The 26,384-nt window shown below is 45.4% G+C and overlaps 1 protein-coding gene across 1 annotated transcript in view; it reads right to left on the reverse strand.

The window, feature by feature from the left end:
- LOC141101490 (limbic system-associated membrane protein-like) overlaps positions 1-8,175 on the reverse strand; it is a 28,641-nt gene extending 20,466 nt beyond the window's left edge. The window contains exon 1 of the mRNA XM_073590615.1: positions 7,958-8,175. Within this exon, the coding sequence (XP_073446716.1) occupies positions 7,958-8,021 (64 nt within the window). The 5' untranslated portion in view covers positions 8,022-8,175. The remainder of the gene's footprint in view (positions 1-7,957) is intronic.
- Between the last annotated feature and the right edge of the window lie 18,209 nt (positions 8,176-26,384).

Here is a 26,384-nt window from a genome sequence, read left to right on the forward strand (position 1 = left end):
TGGGCCCCTTTCTGTAATAATGTCCCCCAGCCTGGCTCCTTCCTGTAATAATGTCCCCCATCCTGGGCTCCTTCGCATAATGGCCCCTTCCTGTAATAATGTTGCCCATCCTGGTCCCTTCCTGTTATAATGTCCCCCATTTTGGACCCCTTCCTGTTATAACCAATAAAAGATTTTTCTTAGCTGCCTCCACTCCCACAATGTTCCATGTGCTCTTCTATAAACTGCAGCTGATTTTGGCACGCTCTTGATAGGCACGCCGACATCAGCTGCCGCCCTTAGATTGGTCGGTGGAATGTATTGCGGAGCAGGGAGCCGGCAGATCACTGTACCACAATACATTTCAGCTGAATTTGTGTCCTCGGATGCTCATTCAAGGGAAACAGGCGCTAGCATTGGCAGATCCCTTCCCACGTGGACCTATTCGTGGTCGCACCATCTGTGACTGGCTCCCTGTGATTTTTACACCGCTGGTTGGGTCTCTTCCATAAGAGCCAATTTTCACCCTGAGCTGTTCTAAAAGCACAGATCCTTAAGACTCTGTTCACACAGAGTTTTTTTTTTTAGGTCTTTTCTTTTCTTGAAGAGATTTGTAAGGATATGTGCACACAGCGGTTTTTTTTTAAAGGAGGATTACGCTGTGAAAACTAAGTGATAAGCTCTCAGAAAATGTTCAAAAGAATGAACTATGTAAAAACAACAGTTTTTCATATGTTCATGCTCTTGAGACTCTTTTAACCTCTTCATGTATCCTAAGGCGTCATCTGGCTCTGTGCACATGATGCTGTTAGACACCAGCGCAGCCACGGAGGTTTCCCGGGCGAAACTGTTTCAGGAAACAGATGGACAGAATCCACCTTAAAAAGACACCTTGTCGACCATAGCTAGCGGTTACAACAATTGAGCTGACCCTTCTTCAAATGTTTTCTGCTCGGAAGACACTACACATTACGTAATATATGTCAACGATAAGGCTCAAAAATTAACAAAAAAGCCAAAGAAACGACAAAAAAAAAAAAAAAACAGTTTCAGCAAAGTGGATGCATATATTTGTGGTTCGAGTTTGCAATCTGCTACCTGTTAAATTCTCTTGCGGATGCTGTGCGTTTCACGTGCAGATTTTGCCCGTTAAATTGCATTGGATGCTTAAAATCTACATGTAAAAAATGCATTCAACTCACATATGATGGTATAAATGTTTCTGTTCTCTAAGTCAAATACCAGGAATATTGAAAAACTTGACATAATACACACGAGACAAAAAACGAGTGTCAAAAACGTGATAAAAACGTAAGTAACTTTATTTAGCAAATTGGTGCAGAAAATATACAAAAACTCATCTGATACTCATCGTGGGAACATAGCTATAGAGTTATGGAGGAGTATTTTTTCCATAGGTTTTTTTTTTCCCCAGGCTTTAGATTGAACAGTATGTAAGAATGACGACCAGACCCCAGGTACCTGCGTGCCGGGTCCGGAACTGAAAAGGCTGCATCCCCTGTTCCCTGAGGGAAGTTTTAACGAGGCGGACCTTCCTCTGTTGCTTGGGGGAAGCTCTAGCGAGGCGGACCTTCCTGCTGACCGGGGGGGGGGGTGGGGAGATAAAAGGAGAAAGCGCTCACAGCAGGGGTGTTTGGCGCGAACAGAAGGCAGCGCGCAGTCAGGTGAGAGGCACACTCCTCTTCCCCATACAGAGCATCGGCACCGTGACAGGCCGACCTGACAGGGTCCCCTGGTGTCTGCAGAGGGGAGCCGTGTAGCCAGCAACAGCCAGGCAGATGAGTGCTCCATCCTGGGAGCATCAGCAGGGTGCAGGTCATTGTCTGCTGTCTCCTGCCGCCAACAGTGGGGACCAGCGAGGGAGAGGAACGTGCAGTGTGTGACCGGTGACTACAGAGAGAGGTGCAATGTGCCCGGTAACTACAGAGAGAGGTGCAATGTGCCAGGTGACTACAGAGAGAGGTGCAGTGTGCCCGGTGACTACAGAGAGAGGTGCAGTGTGCCCGGTGACTGCAGAGAGAGGTGCAATGTGCCTGGTGACTACAGAGAGAGGTGCAGTGTGCCCGATGACTACAGAGAGAGGTGCAATGTGCCTGGTGACTACAGAGAGAGGTGCAGTGTGCCCGGTGACTACAGAGAGAGGTGCAGTGTGCCTGGTGACTACAGAGAGAGGTGCAGTGTGCCCGGTGACTACAGAGAGAGGTGCAATGTGCCTGGTGACTACAGAGAGAAGGTGCAGTGTGCCCGTTGACTACAGAGAGAGGTGCAGTGTGCCCGGTGACTACAGAGAGAGGTGCAGTGTGCCCGGTGACTACAGAGAGAGGTGCAGTGTGCCCGGTGACTACAGAGAGAGGTGCAGTGTGCCCAGTGACTACAGAGAGAGGTGCAGTGTGCCCAGTGACTACAGAGAGAGGTGCAATGTGCCCGGTGACTACAGAGAGAGGTGCAGTGTGCCCGGTGACTACAGAGAGAGGTGCAGTGTGCCCGGTGACTACAGAGAGAGGTGCAGTGTGCCCGGTGACTACAGAGAGAGGTGCAGTGTGCCTGGTGACTACAGAGAGAGGTGCAGTGTGCCCGGTGACTGCAGAGAGAGGTGCAATGTGCCTGGTGACTACAGAGAGAGGTGCAGTGTGCCCGATGACTACAGAGAGAGGTGCAATGTGCCTGGTGACTACAGAGAGAGGTGCAGTGTGCCCGGTGACTACAGAGAGAGGTGCAGTGTGCCTGGTGACTACAGAGAGAGGTGCAGTGTGCCCGGTGACTACAGAGAGAGGTGCAATGTGCCTGGTGACTACAGAGAGAAGGTGCAGTGTGCCCGTTGACTACAGAGAGAGGTGCAGTGTGCCCGGTGACTACAGAGAGAGGTGCAGTGTGCCCGGTGACTACAGAGAGAGGTGCAGTGTGCCCGGTGACTACAGAGAGAGGTGCAGTGTGCCCAGTGACTACAGAGAGAGGTGCAGTGTGCCCAGTGACTACAGAGAGAGGTGCAATGTGCCCGGTGACTACAGAGAGAGGTGCAGTGTGCCCGGTGACTACAGAGAGAGGTGCAGTGTGCCCGGTGACTACAGAGAGAGGTGCAGTGTGCCCGGTGACTACAGAGAGAGGTGCAGTGTGCCTGGTGACTACAGAGAGAGGTGCAGTGTGCCCGGTGACTACAGAGAGAGGTGCAGTGTGCCCGGTGACTACAGAGAGAGGTGCAGTGTGCCCGGTGACTACAGAGAGAGGTGCAGTGTGCCCGGTGACTACAGAGAGAGGTGCAGTGTGCCCGGTGACTACAGAGAGAGGTGCAGTGTGCCTGGTGACTACTAGAGAGAAAGGTGCCGTACGTTCAGTGTCTGTGAATACAGCACACGTGCCACATAAGAGGGACCGCTTCCCTGACAGACACCTGCGCCCTGACCTTGCCAGTGTATATTTGCCGAGCCACATTGGGCTCGTACATTACTGTGGCCCCCACCCTTGTCAGCCACTGTAGCATATGGACTAGGCTCAGCGGAAGGTACTGGAGACCGACCGCTGTTGCCAGAAGACTGGGCATTGATGCCCACAGGACCTTCCTGGAAAAGACACCACCACGCCAGCCATTGCCGGTGCTATTGAGTTCCCAGCAGGAGTTACAGTTTGAGGAACTTCTGACACAAGTGCTACACAGGTATCGCCATTACCAGATCCTTTATTTTTGAACTCTGCATATCCTTTAGTATACCGCTGGGGACAATATTGAGTAACCTCCTTAAGTTTACAGGGAGTAACATTCTGGTATGGAACTGGAGTGAGCGAGTCAGGGGTAAGTTGAGGATGCATCCCATGACCCCCATAATGGAGGCAGAGGTTGCCAGGATGGCTTTAGATGGAGAGGCGAGGGATTCTGTCATGCTACGACCCCCTCGAGAACAGGACACTTTTAATAAGGTGTCACAAATACTGGAGGAAACACATGGAGACCCTATGGACGTAGGAAAATTGCGCATGCGCTTTTTCCGCTATGTCCAAAGGAAGGTGGAGTCCGTGACCCAATACATGAACATGCTGCAGGCGATCCACACTGCGATTGTTAAGCGAGATGGCATAGGTGTAGGACCCCCTGACATAGTGCTGCGAGACTAGCCAGTGACAGGCTGTAGAGATGTGCTGCTTAGGCAAGCCTTGCGTGAGTGCCAGCGAGCTAACCCGCCTGACATTTTCAGAGATGGCGGCAGAAGCGCACAAAAGACAGCTGGAGCAGGGGACTGCAACCTTGGCTTGGATGGTCCGGAGCTGCGAGGTATCCACCCCGAACGAGGAAGGACCAGAGTGGTCCCGTGAATTACGGCAGGGAATGCGGAAAATATGGGCAGAAATCGAGAGCCTGAAGGAAGCCCTTGCTGCTGTCTTGGAGTCCAATGCCATACCCCGACGTAACTCACAACAAAAGATGAAAGAAGTTAGAGGAGAGGTGCGCAGCATGAAGAAAACTTCAGCAGCAGCTCCAGAATTTAACCCCATATCGTGGGGTGGAGAGCGAATGCAGAAGGGGTATGTTTCCCGTAGAGGATGTCAATCCCGACCAAAGCACCCACGAGACAGGCGCAGAAGTGGGTGTTGGATGTGTGGAAGACTGGGACACCTGTCCAGAAGTTGCCCTACCCAAGACAGCCATCGGTGAAGATCCGCTCACCCCTCCGAAGGTCCTGCTAATTAGAAAGAACGCTGCCCCTGGAAGAAATGGTATGGTGAGAAGAGAGGAGCCGCACCCAGAGCCAGACAGAGCCACGACGTCGGACACCGAGAAGTGAGGGAGAAGGCGTCGTCTGCCTATAGTAAGATGTATGCGGTACTCAGGCGTGTGGAGGCAAATCTGGTGAAATGCCAAATTGGATCCCAGGGTCCCGTTTGTGAGGATCAACTCGAAAAAGGGGAACAAGTGCCAGGTGTTCCTGAAACGCCCGCTCCCACGGTACCTGATTGTGAGGAGAAAGAACCACTTACTTCATTTTCTGGACTGGATAGTTTACTGCCCGCCAGCCCAAGGGATCCTGACCAAATGGAAGAGATGCAAAGTGTACCTGAGACTTTTCCTCCTGCAGCTGTTGATTATAAAGAGGAAGAATTTCTCGACCCCCCTCAGATGTTGCCCCAGAAAAGGAACAGGCTCCAGAGATGGCTGCTTCGTTGAACTCGGACGTACTCCCGTTCTCTGCGACCCAACCTGACTCTACCACTCAACCTGAATTGCTGAGTACCTATAACGAGCAAACTAAAGAGGAGCTTCAAGGTACTCTATGTGACCATGCTGGTGATTCGCCTCTGCAGAATGCACAGGACAATTTCTTCTGGATGCAAAAATTGTGGGAATCGGTCCCACCTCTGTAGAACATAAAGGAGCACAAAGAATTCGTGACCATAGAATGGTGAGCTAAAGGAGAGGAGGAGTGTAAGGGGGCGACCAGACCACGGGTACCTGCGTGCTGGGTCCAGAACTGAAAAGGCTGCATCCCCTGTTCGCTGGGGGAAGCTTTAATGAGGCGGACCTTCCCCTGTTGCCTGGGGGAAGCTCTAGCGAGGCGGACTTTCCTGCTGACAGAGGGGGGGCGGTGAGATAAAAGTAGAAAGCACACGTAGCAGGGGAGTTTGGCGTGAACAGAGGGCAGCGCGCAGACAGGTGAACGGCGCACTCCGCTTCCACTCCCCACACAGAGCACTGGCGCCGTGACAGGCAGCACTGACAGGGTCCCCCGATGTCTGCAGAGGGACCGCTGCACTGAAGGGAGTCGGGTGTCCAGCAGCAGCCAGGCAGAGGAGTGCTCTGTCCTGGGAGCATCAGCAGGGTGCAGGCCAGTGTCCGCCATCTCCTGCCGCCAACAGTGGGCACGAGAGAGGGAGAGGAACGTGCAGTGTGTGCCCGGTGACTACAGAGAGGTGCAGTGTGCCGGTGACTACAGAGAGAGGTGCAGTGTGCCCAGTGACTATAGAGAGAGGTGCAGTGTGCCCGGTGACTACAGAGAGAGGTGCAGTGTGCCAGTGACTATAGAGAGAGGTGCAGTGTGCCCGGTGACTACAGAGAGAGGTGCAGTGTGCCGGTGACTACAGAGAGAGGTGCAGTGTGCCCGGTGACTACAGAGAGAGGTGCAATGTGCCCGGTGACTATAGAGAGAGGTGCAGTGTGCCCAGTGACTATAGAGAGAGGTGCAGTGTGCCCGGTGACTATAGAGAGAGGTGCAGTGTGCCCGGTGACTATAGAGAGAGGTGCAGTGTGCCCAGTGACTATAGAGAGAGGTGCAGTGTGCCCGGTGACTATAGAGAGAGGTGCAGTGTGCCCGGTGACTATAGAGAGAGGTGCAGTGTGCCCAGTGACTATAGAGAGAGGTGCAATGTGCCCGGTGACTATAGAGAGAGGTGCAGTGTGCCCAGTGACTATAGAGAGAGGTGCAGTGTGCCCGGTGACTATAGAGAGAGGTGCAGTGTGCCCGGTGACTATAGAGAGAGGTGCAGTGTGCCCAGTGACTATAGAGAGAGGTGCAATGTGCCCGGTGACTACAGAGAGAGGTGCAGTGTGCCGGTGACTATAGAGAGAGGTGCAGTGTGCCCAGTGACTATAGAGAGAGGTGCAGTGTGCCCGGTGACTATAGAGAGAGGTGCAGTGTGCCCAGTGACTATAGAGAGAGGTGCAGTGTGCCCAGTGACTATAGAGAGAGGTGCAGTGTGCCGGTGACTATAGAGAGAGGTGCAGTGTGCCCAGTGACTATAGAGAGAGGTGCAGTGTGCCGGTGACTACAGAGAGAGGTGCAGTGTGCCCAGTGACTATAGAGAGAGGTGCAGTGTGCCCAGTGACTATAGAGAGAGGTGCAGTGTGCCAGTGACTACAGAGAGAGGTGCAGTGTGCCGGTGACTACTAGAGAGAAAGGTGCCATATGCTCAGTGTCCGTGAGTATAGCACACGTGCCACATAAGAGGGACTGTATACGGGACAGACACCTGCGCCCTGACCTTGCCAGTGTATATTTGCCGAGCCATGTTGGGCTCGTACATTACTGTGGCCCGCATCCTTGTCAGCCACTGTAGCATATGGACTAGGCGCAGCAGAAGGTGCCGGAGACCGACCGCTGCCACCAGAAGACGAAGCCTTGATGCCCACAGGATCTGGAAAAGACACCGCGCCAGCCGTTGACGGCGCTACTGAGTTCCCAGCAGAAGTTACAGTTTGAGGAACTTCTGACACAAGTGCTACACAGGAACTGCAGTTAACAGATCCTTTATTTTTCAACTCAGCATCTCCTTTTGCAATTAGACTGTTTATTCCCCTGCTTAACCCTTTACCTCCCTGTGTGGTGTATTCCCCTGTGAGCAAAACTGTTTAACCCTTGCTCTTCCTCCTATCCGCCACTGAATCCCGCAACCTGCTCACAAGAACATAGCAGATCTGAAGGCAGCCTCTCCAAACTAAGAAGGGACATCCACTTTTATTTTTCCACCAGGCATTTTTCAAACCTCTTTGTGAAAAACACTCAAAAAAATCCTCATGTGAAGAGCAAAGTGTTTTTTTTTCAAGCATTTGTGAAGCAAATAATCTTTAAAAAAAATAACTCCTCAAAAAACTAAGTCTGAACACTGCATAACAATGTCATAGAAAATTGAAATCAGGTCTTCAGATTAGTCTCATTTGTGATCTGAGTAGAATAAGTACTAAGTGGAACCAGCCCTGCACCAAGGAGGTTTCTACTTGACTCTAAGCCAACGTGGACTTTTTTGATCTTTTTTCTTCCCCTCATTCCCACAAAACAATCTTTTCAGAACTAGCAGTAGTTTCGACATTCCTCTTTACAGTGTTACATAGTGATCTACAGACTGGGAAAGACCTGTCAGGATCTGGGATGAAGAGCTCCCAACATCACAAAGTTACCAAACTCTGCTCATCTGTCATCTGCAAAATTATATTCCCACCATGTACTAACCCCACAGAATCTGCAAAAAAACCTACCATGTATTCTGCAAATCCTGAGAAGGGATATGACGACTAGGGACCAAAGACAAGACACCTCCATAGTGAGAAGATTGTGGAAGGTCTGGGATGTCAGAGAAGAACTTGATTGATGACCGTCAGAAGTGGATCAGGAGGACGATTTGCTTCTCTCCGAGAGGTCGGGAGGCTCCAGTGCCGCGGGCGACGGAATAAACTGCGAGTAAAAATGTTGGAAAAGGTTTATTATGACACGTGTTATGATGAATGGGTGGGATTGTTTAGAGCAACAGTAACCATTTATGGTTCAGAGACAGAAAAGCTAGAAGGAGATGTGGTGTAATGAGTCACATAGGGCTGTAATATGGGGTAATATAGGAGATGTATGGAGTAATAGGGGGAGATATAGGGAAGATATATGGAGTAATAGGAGATATAAGGAGGATATATGTGGTAATAGGAGGAGATGTAGGGGGGTATATGGGGTAATAGGAGGAGATATAGGGAGGATATATGGAGTAATAAGAGGAGATATAGGGAGGATATATGGAGTAATAGGGGGAGATATAGGGAGGATATATGGGGTAATAGGGGGAGATATAGGGAGGATATATGGGGTAATAGGAGGAGATATAGGGAGGCTATATGGAGTAATAAGAGGAGATATAGGGAGGATATATGGGGTAATAGGAGGAGATATGGGGAGGATATATGGGGTAATAGGAGGAGATATAGGGAGGATATATGGAGTAATAAGAGGAGTTATAGGGAGGATATATGGAGTAATAGGGGAGATATAGGAAGGATATATGGAGAAATAGGAGGAGATATAGGGAGGATATATGGGGTAATAAGAGGAGATATAGGGGAGGATATATGGAGTAATAGGGGGAGATATAGGGAGGATATATGGAGTAATAGGAGGAGATATAGGGGGGTATATGGAGTAATAGGGGGAGATATAGGGAGGATATATGGAGTAATAGGGGAGATATAGGGAGGATACATGGAGTAATAGGAGGAGATATAGGGAGGATATATGGCGTAATAAGAGGAGATATAGGGGAGGATATATGGAGTAATAAGAGGAGATATAGGGAGGAGATATGGAGTAATAGGAGGAGATATAGGGAGGAGATATGGAGTAATAGGAGGAGATATAGGGAGGAGATATGGAGTAATAGGAGGAGATATAGGGAGGATATATGGAGTAATAGGAGGAGATATAGGGAGGATATATGTGGTAATAGGAGGAGATGTAGGGGGGTATATGGAGTAATAGGGGGAGATATAGGGAGGATATATGGCATAATAGGAGGAGATATAGGGAGGATATATGGAGTAATAGGAGGAGATATAGGGAGGAGATATGGAGTAATAGGAGGAGATATAGGGAGGAGATATGGAGTAATAGGAGGAGATATAGGGAGGAGATATGGAGTAATAGGAGGAGATATAGGGAGGATATATGGAGTAATAGGGGAGATATATGGAGGATACATGGAGTAATAGGAGGAGATATAGGGAGGATATATGGCGTAATAAGAGGAGATATAGGGGAGGATATATGGAGTAATAAGAGGAGATATAGGGAGGAGATATGGAGTAATAGGAGGAGATATAGGGAGGAGATATGGAGTAATAGGAGGAGATATAGGGAGGAGATATGGAGTAATAGGAGGAGATATAGGGAGGATATATGGAGTAATAGGAGGAGATATAGGGAGGATATATGTGGTAATAGGAGGAGATGTAGGGGGGTATATGGAGTAATAGGGGGAGATATAGGGAGGATATATGGAGTAATAAGAGGAGATATAGGGAGGATATATGGGGTAATAGGAGGAGATGTAGGGGGTATATGGAGTAATAGGGGGAGATATAGGGGAGGATATATGGAGTAATAGGAAGAGATATAGGGGAGGATATATGGAGTAATAGGAAGAGATATAGGGGAGGATATATAGAGTAATAGGAGGAGATATAGGGAGGATATATGGAGTAATAGGAGGAGATATAGGGAGGATATATGTGGTAATAGGAGGAGATGTAGGGGGGTATATGGAGTAATAGGGGGAGATATAGGGAGGATATATGGAGTAATAGGAGGAGATATAGGGAGGATATATGGAGTAATAAGAGGAGATATAGGGAGGATATATGGGGTAATAGGAGGAGATATAGGGAGGATATATGGAGTAATAAGAGGAGATATAGGGAGGATATATGGAGTAATAGGGGAGATATAGGAAGGATATATGGAGAAATAGGAGGAGATATAGGGAGGATATATGGAGTAATAAGAGGAGATATAGGGGAGGATATATGGAGTAATAGGGGGAGATATAGGGAGGATATATGGATTAATAGGAGGAGATATAGGGGGGTATATGGAGTAATAGGGGGAGATATAGGGAGGATATAAGGAGTAATAGGGGAGATATAGGGAGGATACATGGAGTAATAGGAGGAGCTATAGGGAGGATATATGGAGTAATAAGAGGAGATATAGGGGAGGATATATGGAGTAATAAGAGGAGATATAGGGAGGATATATGGAGTAATAGGGGGAGATATAGGGAGGATATATGGAGTAATAGGAGGAGATATAGGGAGGATATATGGAGTAATAAGAGGAGATATAGGGGAGGATATATGGAGTAATAGGGGGAGATATAGGGAGGATATATGAGTAATAGGGGGAGATATAGGGAGGATATATGGGGTAATAGGAGGAGATATAGGGAGGATATATGGAGTAATAGGGGAGATATAGGGAGGATACATGGAGTAATAGGAGGAGATATAGGGAGGATATATGGCGTAATAAGAGGAGATATAGGGGAGGATATATGGAGTAATAAGAGGAGATATAGGGAGGATATATGGAGTAATAGGAGGAGATATAGGGAGGAGATATGGAGTAATAGGAGGAGATATAGGGAGGAGATATGGAGTAATAGGAGGAGATATAGGGAGGAGATATGGAGTAATAGGAGGAGATATAGGGAGGATATATGGAGTAATAGGAGGAGATATAGGGAGGATATATGTGGTAATAGGAGGAGATGTAGGGGGGTATATGGAGTAATAGGGGGAGATATAGGGAGGATATATGGCATAATAGGAGGAGATATAGGGAGGATATATGGAGTAATAGGAGGAGATATAGGGAGGAGATATGGAGTAATAGGAGGAGATATAGGGAGGAGATATGGAGTAATAGGAGGAGATATAGGGAGGAGATATGGAGTAATAGGAGGAGATATAGGGAGGATATATGGAGTAATAGGGGAGATATAGGGAGGATACATGGAGTAATAGGAGGAGATATAGGGAGGATATATGGCGTAATAAGAGGAGATATAGGGGAGGATATATGGAGTAATAAGAGGAGATATAGGGAGGATATATGGAGTAATAGGAGGAGATATAGGGAGGAGATATGGAGTAATAGGAGGAGATATAGGGAGGAGATATGGAGTAATAGGAGGAGATATAGGGAGGAGATATGGAGTAATAGGAGGAGATATAGGGAGGATATATGGAGTAATAGGAGGAGATATAGGGAGGATATATGTGGTAATAGGAGGAGATGTAGGGGGGTATATGGAGTAATAGGGGGAGATATAGGGAGGATATATGGAGTAATAGGAGGAGATATAGGGAGGATATATGGAGTAATAAGAGGAGATATAGGGAAGATATATGGGGTAATAGGAGGATATATAGGGGGTATATGGAGTAATAGGGGGAGATATAGGGGAGGATATATGGAGTAATAGGAAGAGATATAGGGGAGGATATATGGAGTAATAGGAAGAGATATAGGGGAGGATATATAGAGTAATAGGAGGAGATATAGGGAGGATATATGGAGTAAAAGGAGGAGATATAGGGAGGATATATGTGGTAATAGGAGGAGATGTAGGGGGGTATATGGAGTAATAGGGGGAGATATAGGGAGGATATATGGAGTAATAGGAGGAGATATAGGGAGGATATATGGAGTAATAAGAGGAGATATAGGGAGGATATATGGGGTAATAGGAGGAGATATAGGGAGGATATATGGAGTAACAAGAGGAGATATAGGGGAGGATATATGGAGTAATAAGAGGAGATATAGGGAGGATATATGGAGTAATAGGGGAGATATAGGAAGGATATATGGAGAAATAGGAGGAGATATAGGGAGGATATATGGAGTAATAAGAGGAGATATAGGGGAGGATATATGGAGTAATAGGGGGAGATATAGGGAGGATATATGGATTAATAGGAGGAGATATAGGGGGGTATATGGAGTAATAGGGGGAGATATAGGGAGGATATAAGGAGTAATAGGGGAGATATAGGGAGGATACATGGAGTAATAGGAGGAGCTATAGGGAGGATATATGGAGTAATAAGAGGAGATATAGGGGAGGATATATGGAGTAATAAGAGGAGATATAGGGAGGATATATGGAGTAATAGGGGGAGATATAGGGAGGATATATGCAGTAATAGGGGGAGATATAGGGAGGATATATGGAGTAATAGGAGGAGATATAGGGAGGATATATGGAGTAATAAGAGGAGATATAGGGGAGGATATATGGAGTAATAGGGGGAGATATAGGGAGGATATATGAGTAATAGGGGGAGATATAGGGAGGATATATGGAGTAATAGGAGGAGATATAGGGAGGATATATGGGGTAATAGGAGGAGATATAGGGAGCATATATGGGGTAATAGGAGGAGATATAGGGAGGATATATGGAGTAATAGGAGGAGATATAGGGAGGATATATGGAGTAATAGGAGGAGATATAGGGAGGATATATGGAGTAATAGGAGGAGATATAGGGAGGACATATGGAGTAATAGGAGATATAGGGAGGATATATGGAGTAATAGGAGGAGATGTAGGGAGGATATATGGAGTAATAGGAGGGGATATAGGCAGGATATATGGAGTAATAGGGGGAGATATAGGGAGGATATATGGGGTAATAGGAGGAGATATAGGCAGGATATATGGAGTAATAGGGGGAGATAGATTAAAGATTCAAGATTCAAGATTCAAAGAAGCTTTATTGGCAGGACTAAATATACATTAGTTTTGCCAAAGCAGGTGTAAAGAAGGGAATTGGGATAGGGACTGTAGGGATGCTAGGAAGGGGCTGTAGGAAAGGTGGATGGGGCAGATCCAGGATGGGGCTATAAAAGTCCATGGCATAGGGAAGGTGGATGGGGGCAGATTCAGGATGAGGCTATAGAAGTCCATGGCATATCAGAGTTCTCTTTCTCGCAGTCTATGGCATTCGCTCACATATTGCGCTGCTATCTCCATTGCTCTCTCTTCTTCCCCCAGCAGGATCTATGTTTTCTCTTCCTCCTTCATGGTGGTGAAATCCGGGAAGAGATGTGAGAGTCTCCTGAAGTGAGTGTCCCTCACTACTGAGTACTTGGAGCAGTGTAGCAGGAAGTGGGTCTCATCCTCCAGGGCCTCCTGGTCACAGTGTTGGCACAGTCTTTCCTCCCTGGGCTTGTAGCTCTGCCTGTGTCGGCCGGATTCGATGGCCAGACTGTGGGCACTGAGTCTATACCGGCTCAGGATCTTGCGGTCTTTGGGGTCCGGGAGTTTCTTCAGGTATGGGGCCAGTCTGTAGTCTCTCTGTAGACTCTGGTACATGGTCAGTTTCTGTGAGCTGATGATGTCGTTCTTCCAGTCACTTACGTACCTCTCCTGGCCTTCGTCTACCATCTTCCTGATTCCGGCTTTTGTCAGGTTGTTGTGATTGGTTTTCTGGTCAGGTTGGGTTTGGGTGAGCTGTTCCGAGGGTCCTGGTTTTTCTGTTTCCCCTACATGTGTCAGGGCTTTATGGTGATGGGAGCTTGGATTGCTCCTACGTAGGTGAGCCCGGAATGACCGTGCACTCTTTAGAACCGTTAGGTGTAGATATATAGGGAGGATATATGGAGTAATAGGAGGAGATATAGGGAGGATATATGGGGTAATATGAGGAGATGTAGGGAGGATATATGGGGTAATAGGAGGAGATATAGGGAGGATATATGGGGTAATAGGAGGAGATATAGGGAGGATATATGGAGCAATAGGAGGAGATATAGGGAGGACATATGGAGTAATAGGAGGAGATATAGGGAGGATATATGGAGTAATAGGAGGAGATATAGGGAGGATATATGGAGTAATAGGAGGAGATATAGGGAGGAGATATGGAGCAATAGGGGGAGATATAGGGAGGATATATGGGGTAATAGGAGGAGATATAGGGGAGGATATATGGAGTAATAGGAGATATAGGGAGGATATATGGAGTAATAGGAGGAGATATATTGAGGATATATGGAGTAAAAGGGGGGAGATATAGGGAGGATATATGCAGTAATAGGGGGAGATATAGGGAGGATATGTGGAGTAATAGGAGGAGATATAGGGAGGATATATGGAGTAATAAGAGGAGATATAGGGGAGGATATATGGAGTAATAGGGGGAGATATAGGGAGGATATATGAGTAATAGGGGGAGATATAGGGAGGATATATGGAGTAATAGGAGGAGATATAGGGAGGATATATGGGGCAATAGGAGGAGATATAGGGAGGATATATGGGGTAATAGGAGGAGAAATAGGGAGGATATATGGAGCAATAGGAGGAGATATAGGGAGGACATATGGAGTAATAGGAGATATAGGGAGGATATATGGAGTAATAGGAGGAGATATAGGGAGGATATATGGAGTAATAGGAGGAGATATAGGCAGGATATATGGAGTAATAGGGGGAGATATAGGGAGGATATATGGAGTAATAGGAGGAGATATAGGGAGGATATATGGGGTAATAGGAGGAGATATAGGGAGGATATATGGAGCAATAGGAGGAGATATAGGGAGGATATATGGAGTAATAGGAGGAGATATAGGGAGGATATATGGAGTAATAGGGAGAGATATAGGAAGGATATATGGAGTAATAGGAGGAGATATAGGGAGGAGATATGGAGTAATAGGGGGAGATATAGAGAGGATATATAGAATCATAGAATCGTATGTTGGAAAGGACCTCCTGGGCCATCTGGTCCAACCCCCTGCTCAAAGCAGGATTTGCTAAATCATCCCAGTCAGATGTCTGTCCAGCCTCTGTTTGAAGACTTCCATTGGAGGAGAACTCACCACTTCTCGTGGCAGCCTGTTCCACTCATTGATCACTCTAACTGTCAAAAAGTTTTTTTTAATATCTAATCTGTGTCTCCTCCCATTCAGTTTCATCCCATTGCTTCTAGTCTTTCCTTGTGCAAATGAGAATAAAGATGATCCTTCTACAATGTGACAGCCCTTGAGATATTTGTAGACAGCTATTAAGTCTCCTCTCAGTCTTCTCTTTTGCAAACTAAACATTCCCAAATCCTGCAACCTTTCCTCATAAGACAGGGTTTGCAGACCGGTCACCATTCTGGTCGCTCTTTTCTGAACTTGCTCCAGTTTGTTGTTGTCTTTTTTAAAATGTGGTGCCCAAAACTGGACACAATACTCCAGATGAGGTCTGACCAAAGAGGAGTAGAGGGAAATAATGAGTTCACGTGATCTAGACTGTATGCTTCTGTTAATACATACTAGAATTGCATTTGCCTTTTTTGCTGCTGCATCACACTGTTGACTCATATTCAGTCTGTGATCTATTAGTATACCCAAGTCTTTTTCACATGTGCTGTTGCTTAGCCCTATTCCTCCCATTCTGTATATGCTTTTTTCATTTTTATTGCCCAGATGTAGTACTTTGCATTTTTCCCTGTTAAAAACCATTCTGTTAGTTGCTGCCCACTGCTCCAGGTTATTTATATCTTTTTGAATCCTCTCTCTCTCTTCTCTAGTATTAGCTATCCCCCCTAGCTTTGTGTCATCAGAAAATTTAATCAGTTTACCCTCAATTCCTTCATCTAAATCGTTGATAAAGATATTGAACAATACAGGGCCCAGGACAGAGCCCTGTGGTACCCCACTTGAGACATTCTTCCAACTGGATGTGCAGCCATTTACGACCACTCTTTGGGTCCGATCACTAAGCCAGTTATGAATCCACCTAACAGTTGCCTTGTCCATTCCATACTTAGTCATTTTTTTCAATAAGGATTGTATAAGATACTTTGTCAAATGCTTTGCTGAAGTCAAGATATACTATATCTACAGCATTTCCTTGATCCACCCAATCAGTGATTCCGTCATAGAAGGAAATTAAGTTAGTCTCATATGACTGATTAGTTACAAACCCATGCTGACTCTGTTTAATCACTTCATTCTTATCCAGGTACTGACATACATGTTGTTTAATAATTTGTTCAAAGATCTTTCCTGGTATAGAAGTCAGACTCACCGGCCTATAGTTGCCTAGGTCCACCTTTTTCCCCTTTTTGAAGATAGGAACAACATTTGCTCTTCTCCAGTCTTCTGGGACTTCTCCTGTTCTCCAAGAATTTTCAAAGATTATGGAGAAGGGTTCAAAAATTTCTTCTGCTATCTCCTTCAGTACTCTGGGGTGTAATTCATCTGGACCTAGAGACTTGAATTCATTTAGGTTAGCTAAGTGTTTCCTCACTATCTTTCTGTTTATAGATATCCTGGATTCTTCTATTCCCTTAATAGGACAGTGAAGAACAGTTGATATTACATTTTCTTTCTGAGAGAAAACAGATGCAAAATAGGAATTTAAAAGTTCGGCCTTCTCAACATCCTGTCTTACCATTTCATCATTTTCATCCTGTAAAAATCCTATAGCATCTTTGACTTTTCTTTTACCTTTGACATATCCCCAAAATCCTTTATTATTGCTTTTGATATCTCTTGCAAGCCTCAATTCATTGTCAGCTTTAGATAATCTGATTTGTTCCCTGCAGGTTCTGCAGACAGCATTATATTCTTCCTTAGATATGCCTCCCTCTTTCCAGTTTATAAATAATGTTTTCTTCCTTTTTAGCATGTGCTTAAGTTCTGTGTTCATCCATCCTGGTTTCCTTAAATGCTTCCTACTCTTCCCTCTTTTCGGAATTGCTAACGATTGTGCTTTGAGAATTTCATTTTTCAAGATTTCCCATCCTTCCTGAACATTTTTGTCTTTAAGGATATCCAGCCATTGGATCCCTCCAATTCTCTTTCTGAATCCCTTAAAATCTGCCTTTCTGAAATCTAACCTTGACGTCTGAGTCTTCACAGGTCTTCCTCCTCTAGTTATCCAAAATGCTAAAATAGCATGGTTGCTACCTCCTAGGGTCCCAGCCACTTTTACCTCCGCAACCATTTCCTCGCTGTTTATAAGGATTAGATCCAATATGGAGTAATAGGGGGAGATATAGGGAGGATATAGGGGGTAATAGGAGGAGATATAGGGAGGATATATGAGGTAATAGGAGGAGATATAGGGAGGATTTATGGGGTAATAGGGGGAAATATAGAGAGGATATATGGAGTAATAGGAGGAGATATAGGGGAAATAGGAGGAGATATAGGGAGGATATATGGGGTAATAGGAGGAGATATAGGGAGGAAATATGGAGTAATAGGAGGAGATATAGGGAGGATATATGGGGTAATAGGAGGAGATATAGGGAGGAGATATGGAGTAATAGGAGGAGATATAGGGAAGATATATGGAGTAATAGGGGGAGGTATAGAGATGAGATATGAAGTAATAGCGGTAGATATAGGGAGGATATATGGAGTAATAGAAGATATAGGGAGGATTTATGGAGTAATAGGAGGAGATATAGGGAGGATACATATGGAGTAATAGGAGGAGTTATAGGGAGGATATATGGAGTAATAGGAGGAGATAAAGGGAGGATATATGGAGTAATAGGAGGAGATATAGGGAGGATATATGGAGTAATAGAAGGAGATATAGGGAGGATATATGGAGTAATAGGGGGAGGTATAGAGAGGAGATATGAAGTAATAGGGAGAGATTTAGGGAGGATATATGGAGTAATAGAATATGCAGGGAGGATATATATGGAGTAATAGGAGATATAGGGAGGATTTATGGAGTAATAGGAGGAGATATAGGGAGGATATATATGGAGTAATAGGAGGAGATATAGGGAGGATATATGGGGTAATAGGAAGAGATATAGGGAGAATATATGGGATAATAGGAGGAGATATAGGGAGGATATATGGGGTAATAGGAGGAGATATAGGGAGGATATATGGAGTAATAGGGGGAGATATAGGGAGGATATATGGGGTAATAGGGGGAGATATAGGGAGGATATATGGAGTAATAGGGGGAGATATAGGGAGGATATATGGGGTAATAGGGGGAGATATAGGGAGGATATATGGAATAATAGGAGGAGATATAGGGAGGATATATGGAGTAATAGGGGGAGATATAGGGAGGATATATGGAATAATAGGAGGAGATATAGGGAGGATATATGGAGTAATAGGGGGAGATATAGGGAGGATATATGGAGTAATAGGAGGAGATATAGGGAGGATATATGGGGTAATAGGGGGAGAAATAGGGAGGATATATGAAGTAATAGGATGAGATATAGGGAGGATATATGGAGTAATAGGGGGAGATATAGGGAGGATATATGGAGTAATAGGAGGAGATATAGCGAGGATATATGGAGTAATAGGGGAGATATAGGGAGGATATATGAAGTAATAGGGGGAGATATAGGGACGATATATGGAGTAATAGGAGGAGATATAGGGAGGATATATGGAGTAATAGGGGGAGATATAGGGAGGATATATGGAGTAATAGGAGGAGATATAGGGAGGATATATGGAGTAATAGGGGAGATATGGGGAGGATATATGGGGTAATAGGAGATATAGGGAGGATATATGGGGTAATAGGAGGACATATAGGGAGGACATATGGGGTAATGGGGGAGATATAGAGAGGACATATGGAGTAATTGGAGGAGATATAGGGAGGATATATGGAGTAATAGGGGGAGATATAGGGAGGATATATGGAATGATAGGAGGAGATATAGGGAGGATATATGGAGTAATAGGAGGAGATATAGGGAGGATATATGGGGTAATAGGAGATATAGGGAGGATATATGGAGTAATAGGAGGAGATATAGGGAGGATATATGGAGTAATAGGAGGAGATAAAGGAAGGACATATGGGGTAATAAGGGGAGATATAGAGAGGACATATGGAGTAATATGAGGAGATATAGGGAGGATATATGGAGTAATAGAAGGAGGTATAGAGAGGATATATGGTGTAAAAGGGGAGATATAGGGAGGATATATGGAGTAATAGGAGAAGATATAGGGAGGATATAGGGGGTAATGGGAGGAGATATGGGGTAATAGGGGGAGATATAGAGAGGATATATGGAGTAATTAGGGGAGATATAGGGAGGATATATGAGGTAATAGGAGGAGATATAGGGAGGATATATGGGGTAATAGGGGGAGATATAGAGAAGATTGTTGTGAGTTCATTTTCCCCTTCATTACTGAGGCCCGAGGAACTCCCTCTTCTGGTAAAGAAAGGTAGTGAGCCTGATTGTCAAACACCTGAGGCTGATGATTGTGACTGGCTGAGTGGAGTTACGGACTGGATATAATGCTGCCGACGCCCTTCTGCCCTGCGGGTGATTTCTCTGTGGGATTCTTGGAGACCAGTCTGAATTCCTGCTCCTCCAAAGCTAAGTTTGCTGCTCGGCCTTTTGCTTTTGTGCTTTGACTTTGTTTTTGCTTTGTTTTTCTGGATTTCTGCCATTCCCTGCTGGGTGTGCGGAATTCATTTAGCTCTGTCTTCTGAAAATACCTGAGTGCTGATTCAGTTTTTGAAGCCTAGCTGCTTCAGGGCCTTTTTCATATCAGCTGGTTGGCTTATGTCTTTGATAGGGTTTTGGCAGATTGCAGACAGCAGCCTTCCTTTCCTTTCCTATCTAGGTAGTTTTGGGGCCCCGTCTTTGCTCAGTCTATCTTTCTGTCTGTGTTAGTATTTTCATCTTGCTTCACCGTCATTATATTTTGGGGGCTGCCTATTGCTTTGGGGTCTGCTCTGGGGCAGTTTAGATTTCCCCTTTCTTTCTTTAGGCCTATGTATTTCTCCGGCTGTGATCGAGGGGTCTAGGGCATCGTAGGAACCCCCCACGGCTACTGCTAGTTGTGTTGATAGGTTCAGGGGTCTGCAATCTGATAGTTGCCAACTTCTCTGGTTTTCTGGACTTAGCTTGTATTTCTGCTTTTGCCTCCTACGGTGACTCATTCATAACAGAATCACCCGCCATACCGCAGATTCTAGGGTACTCAATAGCAGGAAAGAATTGTAAAAAAAAAAAAAAAAAAAAGGTGAGTATATATTTTTTCCTCTATATCTCTGAGGCCGTAGGGGGAATTTTTTTTTTTCTCTCAATGGAGATAAAGCAATTGTCTGATCGTGTGGAGCAGCTCGCTGCGGAAGTGCGGGGAATTTCCGCCTACCTTGCTCATTCACATGCTGCTGAACCAAAGATTCCTACACCTGATGTATTTTTTGGGGATCGGTCTAAATTTTTGAATTTCAAAAATAATTGTAAATTATTTTTTGCCTTGAAGCCTAACTCGTCAGGGAGCTCCGCGCAGCAGGTTAAAATTGTCATCTCTTTGCTGCGTGGCGATCCCCAGGATTGGGCGTTTTCTTTGAAACCAGATGATCCTATTCTGACTAATGTGAACGCATTCTTTCAAGCTTTGGGGTTGTTGTATGACGAACCTAATGCCATTGATCAGGCTGAAAAGACCCTGCTGGCATTGAGCCAGGGTCGTGATTCTGCAGAATTGTACTGTCAAAAATTCCGAAAGTGGGCAGTACTTACTACCTGGAATGATAATGCCTTGGCTGCTCTCTTTCGGAAGGGGTTGTCAGAAGCCGTAAAAGATACTATGGTGGGATTTCCTGTTCCCTCTGGTCTTGACGATTCTATGTCATTAGCCATTCAGGTTGATCGGCGTTTGCGCAAACGCAAAGCTGCACGAGAGGTGTTGCCACCTGTTGAACAAATATCTGAACCTATGCAATGTGATAGAGTTTTTTCCAGAGAGCAGCGTCAGGAGTTCAGAAGGTGTAATAAGTTGTGTTTTTTCTGTGGAGATGCCTCGCATATTACAGTGGGGAAAAAAAGTATTTAGTCAGTCAGCAATAGTGCAAGTTCCACCACTTAAAAAGATGAGAGGCGTCTGTAATTTACATCATAGGTAGACCTCAACTATGGGAGACAAACTGAGAAAAAAAAATCCAGAAAATCACATTGTCTGTTTTTTTTTCATTTTATTTGCATATTATGGTGGAAAATAAGTATTTGGTCAGAAACAAGCAATCAAGATTTCTGGCTCTCACAGACCTGTAACTTCTTCTTTAAGAGTCTCCTCTTTCCTCCACTCATTACCTGTAGTAATGGCACCTGTTTAAACTTGTTATCAGTATAAAAAGACACCTGTGCACACCCTCAAACAGTCTGACTCCAAACTCCACTATGGTGAAGACCAAAGAGCTGTCAAAGGACACCAGAAACAAAATTGTAGCCCTGCACCAGGCTGGGAAGACTGAATCTGCAATAGCCAACCAGCTTGGAGTGAAGAAATCAACTGTGGGAGCAATAATTAGAAAATGGAAGACATACAAGACCACTGATAATCTCCCTCGATCTGGTGCTCCACGCAAAATCCCACCCCGTGGGGTCAGAATGATCACAAGAACGGTGAGCAAAAATCCCAGAACCACGCGGGGGGACCTAGTGAATGAACTGCAGAGAGCTGGGACCAATGTAACAAGGCCTACCATAAGTAACACACTACGCCACCATGGACTCAGATACTGCAGTGCCAGACGTGTCCCACTGCTTAAGTCTGTACATGTCCGGGCCCGTCTGAAGTTTGCTAGAGAGCATTTGGATGATCCAGAGGAGTTTTGGGAGAATGTCCTATGGTCTGATGAAACCAAACTGGAACTGTTTGGTAGAAACACAACTTGTCGTGTTTGGAGGAAAAAGAATACTGAGTTGCATCCATCAAACACCATACCTACTGTAAAGCATGGTGGTGGAAACATCATGCTTTGGGGCTGTTTCTCTGCAAAGGGGCCAGGACGACTGATCCGGGTACATGAAAGAATGAATGGGGCCATGGATCGTGAGATTTTGAGTGCAAACCTCCTTCCATCAGCAAGGGCATTGAAGATGAAACGTGGCTGGGTCTTTCAACATGACAATGATCCAAAGCACACCGCCAGGGCAACGAAGGAGTGGCTTCGTAAGAAGCATTTCAAGGTCCTGGATTGGCCTAGCCAGTCTCCAGATCTCAACCCTATAGAAAACCTTTGGAGGGAGTTGAAAGTCCGTGTTGCCAAGCGAAAAGCCAAAAACATCACTGCTCTAGAGGAGATCTGCATGGAGGAATGGGCCAACATACCAACAACAGTTTGTGGCAACCTTGTGAAGACTTACAGAAAACGTTTGACCTCTTTCATTGCCAACAAAGGATATATCACAAAGTATTGAGATGAAATTTTGTTTCTGACCAAATACTTATTTTCCACCATAATATGCAAATAAAATGAAAAAAAAACAGACAATGTGATTTTCTGGATTTTTTTTTCTCAGTTTGTCTCCGATAGTTGAGGTCTACCTATGATGTAAATTACAGACGCCTCTCATCTTTTTAAGTGGTGGAACTTGCACTATTGCTGACTGACTAAATACTTTTTTTCCCCACTGTATTTCTGTCTGTCCCAAACGAGAGAAATGCTTTGCACACATGTTTTCTGTTGGGGGTGTTCAACCTAAGTTTCTTCTGGCTATTACTCTGATCTGCTCCCTGTCCACATTTTCCGCCAAGGCGTTTGTGGATTCGGGAGCAGCCCTAAACCTAATGGACTTGGATTTTGCTAAACGTTGTGGATTTCCGATGACACCTCTGCAGACGCCTATCCCTTTGAGGGGAATTGATGCTACTCCTTTGGCTAAAAATAAACCCCTGTTTTGGACCCAGGTGGTAATGCGGGTCGCCCCAGACCATCAAGAAAATTGCAGATTTCTGGTGTTGCATAATCTGCATGATACTGTTGTTCTGGGATTTCCCTGGTTACAGATTCATAATCCAGTTTTGGATTGGAAATCTGTGTCTGTGGTGAGTTGGGGTTGTCGGTGTGCCTTTAGTGAGGCTCCGGTGTTTTCCACCTCTCCTCAGTCGCATGATGTTCCTGATTATTTGGCGGACTTTTATGATGTATTTAGTGAGAATGAGTCTGCGTCTCTGCCTCCTCATAGGAGTTATGACTGTGCAATTGAACTGAGCCCGGGGTGTAAATTTCCCAAGGGTCGGCTCTTCAATTTATCTGTACCCGAGCACGAGGCTATGCGATCCTATATTAAGGAGGCGTTGGAGAAGGGTCATATTAGACCATCCTCGTCACCCTTGGGTGCCGGTTTTTTTTTGTAGCCAAAAAGGATGGATCATTAAGACCTTGTATTGATTATCGAGCCCTCAACAAAATTACTGTTAAATATCAGTATCTGTTACCCCTGATTTCTGATCTATTCTCCAGAGTTAAAGGTGCTTGCTGGTTTACCAAGCTTGACCTCAGGGGGGCGTATAATCTTATTCGCATTAAGCATGGGGATGAATGGAAGACGGCGTTTAATACTCCGGAGGGACATTTTGAGTACCTGGTGATGCCTTTTGGGCTCACTAATGCCCCTTCTGTCTTCCAGTGCTTCATGAACGATATTTTCCGAGATTTTGTCGATACATTTTTGATTATCTATCTGGATGATATGTTGATCTTCTCCAAGGATTGGGATTCTCATGTGGAACATATTCGGACTGTGTTCCGGATCTTGAGGGAGAATTCCCTGTATGTCAAGGGATCTAAATGCCTTTTTGGAGTACAGAGGATTTCTTTTTTGGGATTTATTTTGTCCCCGTCAACTATTGAAATGGACCCGGCCAAGGTACAGGCCATTCACGATTGGGTTCAGCCCACTTCTTTGAAGGCCCTCCAGAAGTTTTTGGGTTTTGCTAATTTTTATCGGAAATTTATAGCAAAATTTTCTAGTATTGCCAAGCCATTGACTGATTTGACTTAAAAGGGTGCTGATGTGTTAAATTGGTCTCCGGAGGCTGTTTCTTCCTTTCAGGAGTTGAAGCGAAGATTCACCTCCGCCCCGGTTTTGCGGCAACCTGATGTCTCACTTCCATTCCAGGTAGAGGTGGATGCTTCTGAGATTGGTGCAGGAGCTGTTTTGTCCCAATAGGATCCTGTAACATCTAAAATGAATCCCTGTGCTCTCTTTTCCCGAAAGTTCTCTCCATCTGAACGTAACTATGATGTGGGGAATAGGGAACTGTTGGCCATGAAATGGGCATTTGAGGAGTGGAGACATTGGTTGGAGGAAGCTAAGCATCAAGTCGTGGTCCTCACTGACCACAAGAATTTGATTTACCTAGAGTCGGCTAAGCGCTTGAACCCTAGACAGGCTAGGTGGGCCTTGTTTTTTACACGTTTTGATTTTGTTGTTTCTTTTCTTCCTGGAACAAAGAATGTCAAGGCAGACGCCCTCTCTAGGAGCTTCCTTGCTGATTCTCCTGTGGTGACCAAGCCTGCTACCATCTTAGGCGAAGGGGTAGTTCTTTCTGCCATCTCGCCCGATTTGAGACGTGCTCTGGAAGAGTTCCAGGAGGACAAACCTGAGCGTTGTCCCAGTGGAAAGTTGTATGTTCCTGACCAGTGGAAGAAGAGAGTGATGTCTGAAGTTCATTGCTCTGCTTTGGCTGGTCATCCAGGTATTTTTGGTACTAGAGATCTGGTGAGTCGTTTTTTTTGGTGGCCCTCCTTGTCTCGTGATGTCAGGAATTTTGTGCAGTCCTGTGGGACGTGCTCCCGGTCTAAATCGTGTTCTCGCTCTAGTGGGTTGTTGATGCCTTTGCCTGTCCCCAAGAGGCCATGGACCCATATTTCAATGGATTTCATCTCTGATATGCCTGTCTCTCAGAGGATGACTGTTATTTGGGTGATTTGTGATATGTTCTCTAAGATGGTTCATCTTGTACCACTCCCTAAGTTGCCGTCTTCCTCTGAGTTGGTGCCCCTGTTTTTACAACAGGTGGTTCGTTTACACGGGATTCCTGAGAACATTGTATCTGACAGAGGAGTGCAGTTTGTGTCTAGATTTTGGAGAACTTTCTGTTCCAGGCTGGGAATTCAGTTGTCCTTCTCCTCTGCTTTTCACCCTCAGACCAATGGGCAGACAGAGAGAACAAACCAGACCTTGGAGTCATATTTGAGATGTTTTATTTCTGCTGATCAGGATGATTGGGTTTCATTTTTGCCCTTGGCCGAATGTGCTTTGAATAATAGAGCTAGTTCTGCCACTTTGATGTCACCTTTTTTTTGTAACTTTGGGTTTCATCCTCGATTTACTTCAGGGTAGGTGGAGCCCTCTGCCTGCCCAGGTGTTGACACTGTGGTGGAGAGAATGCACCAGATCTGGGACCAAGTGGTGGATAAGTTATCTCTCTCCCAGGAGAAGGCCCAGCGGTTTTCCAACCGACATAGGACCATTGGTCCCCAGTTTAAGGTTGGTGATATGATGTGGTTATCATCAAAAAATATTGCTATGAAGGTGGCTTCTCCTAAGTTTAAGCCTAGATTTATTGGACCTTACAAGATTGTGGAGATTATTAATCCGGTCTCTTTTCGTTTGGCTCTTCCTGTCACATTTAAAATCCATAATGTGTTCCATAAATCTTTGTTGAAGAGGTTTGTTGAACCTGTTGTTCCGGGGGTGGCACCTCCAGACCCTGTATTGGTTGAAGGTAACATGGAGTATGAGGTAGAGAAAGTACTGGATTCCCGTCTGGCTAGACGTTTTGTTTGTCTCTTCCTGTCACATTTAAAATCCATAATGTGTTCCATAAATCTTTGTTGAAGAGGTTTGTTGAACCTGTTGTTCTGGGGGTGGCACCTCCAGACCCTGTATTGGTTGAAGGTAACATGGAGTATGAGGTAGAGAAAGTACTGGATTCCCGTCTGGCTAGACGGAGACTCCAGTATTTGGTTAAGTGGAAGGGTTATGGTCAGGAGGATAATTCCTGGGTCTCCGCCTCTGATATTCATGCCAAACGATTGGTGCGTGCCTTTCATCAGGCTCACCCTGATCGCCCTGGTGGCATAGTTGAGGGTTCGGTGACCCCTCCTCAAGGGGGAGGTACTGTTGTGAGTTCATTTTCCCCTTCACCATTGAGGTCTGATGAACTCCCTCTTCTGGTGAAGGAAGGTAGTGAGGCTGATTACAAAGCACCTGAGCAGAATGATGATGACTGGGTGACTGGAATTGCTGACTGGATATAAGGCAGCCGACGCCCTTCTGCCTTGCGGGTGATTTCTCTGAGGGATTCTTGGAGACCA

Source organism: Dendrobates tinctorius, unplaced genomic scaffold (assembly GCF_039654945.1).
Source record: "Dendrobates tinctorius isolate UK_male_01 unplaced genomic scaffold, ASM3965494v1 ptg000118l, whole genome shotgun sequence".
Lineage (NCBI taxonomy): Eukaryota > Metazoa > Chordata > Amphibia > Anura > Dendrobatidae > Dendrobates > Dendrobates tinctorius.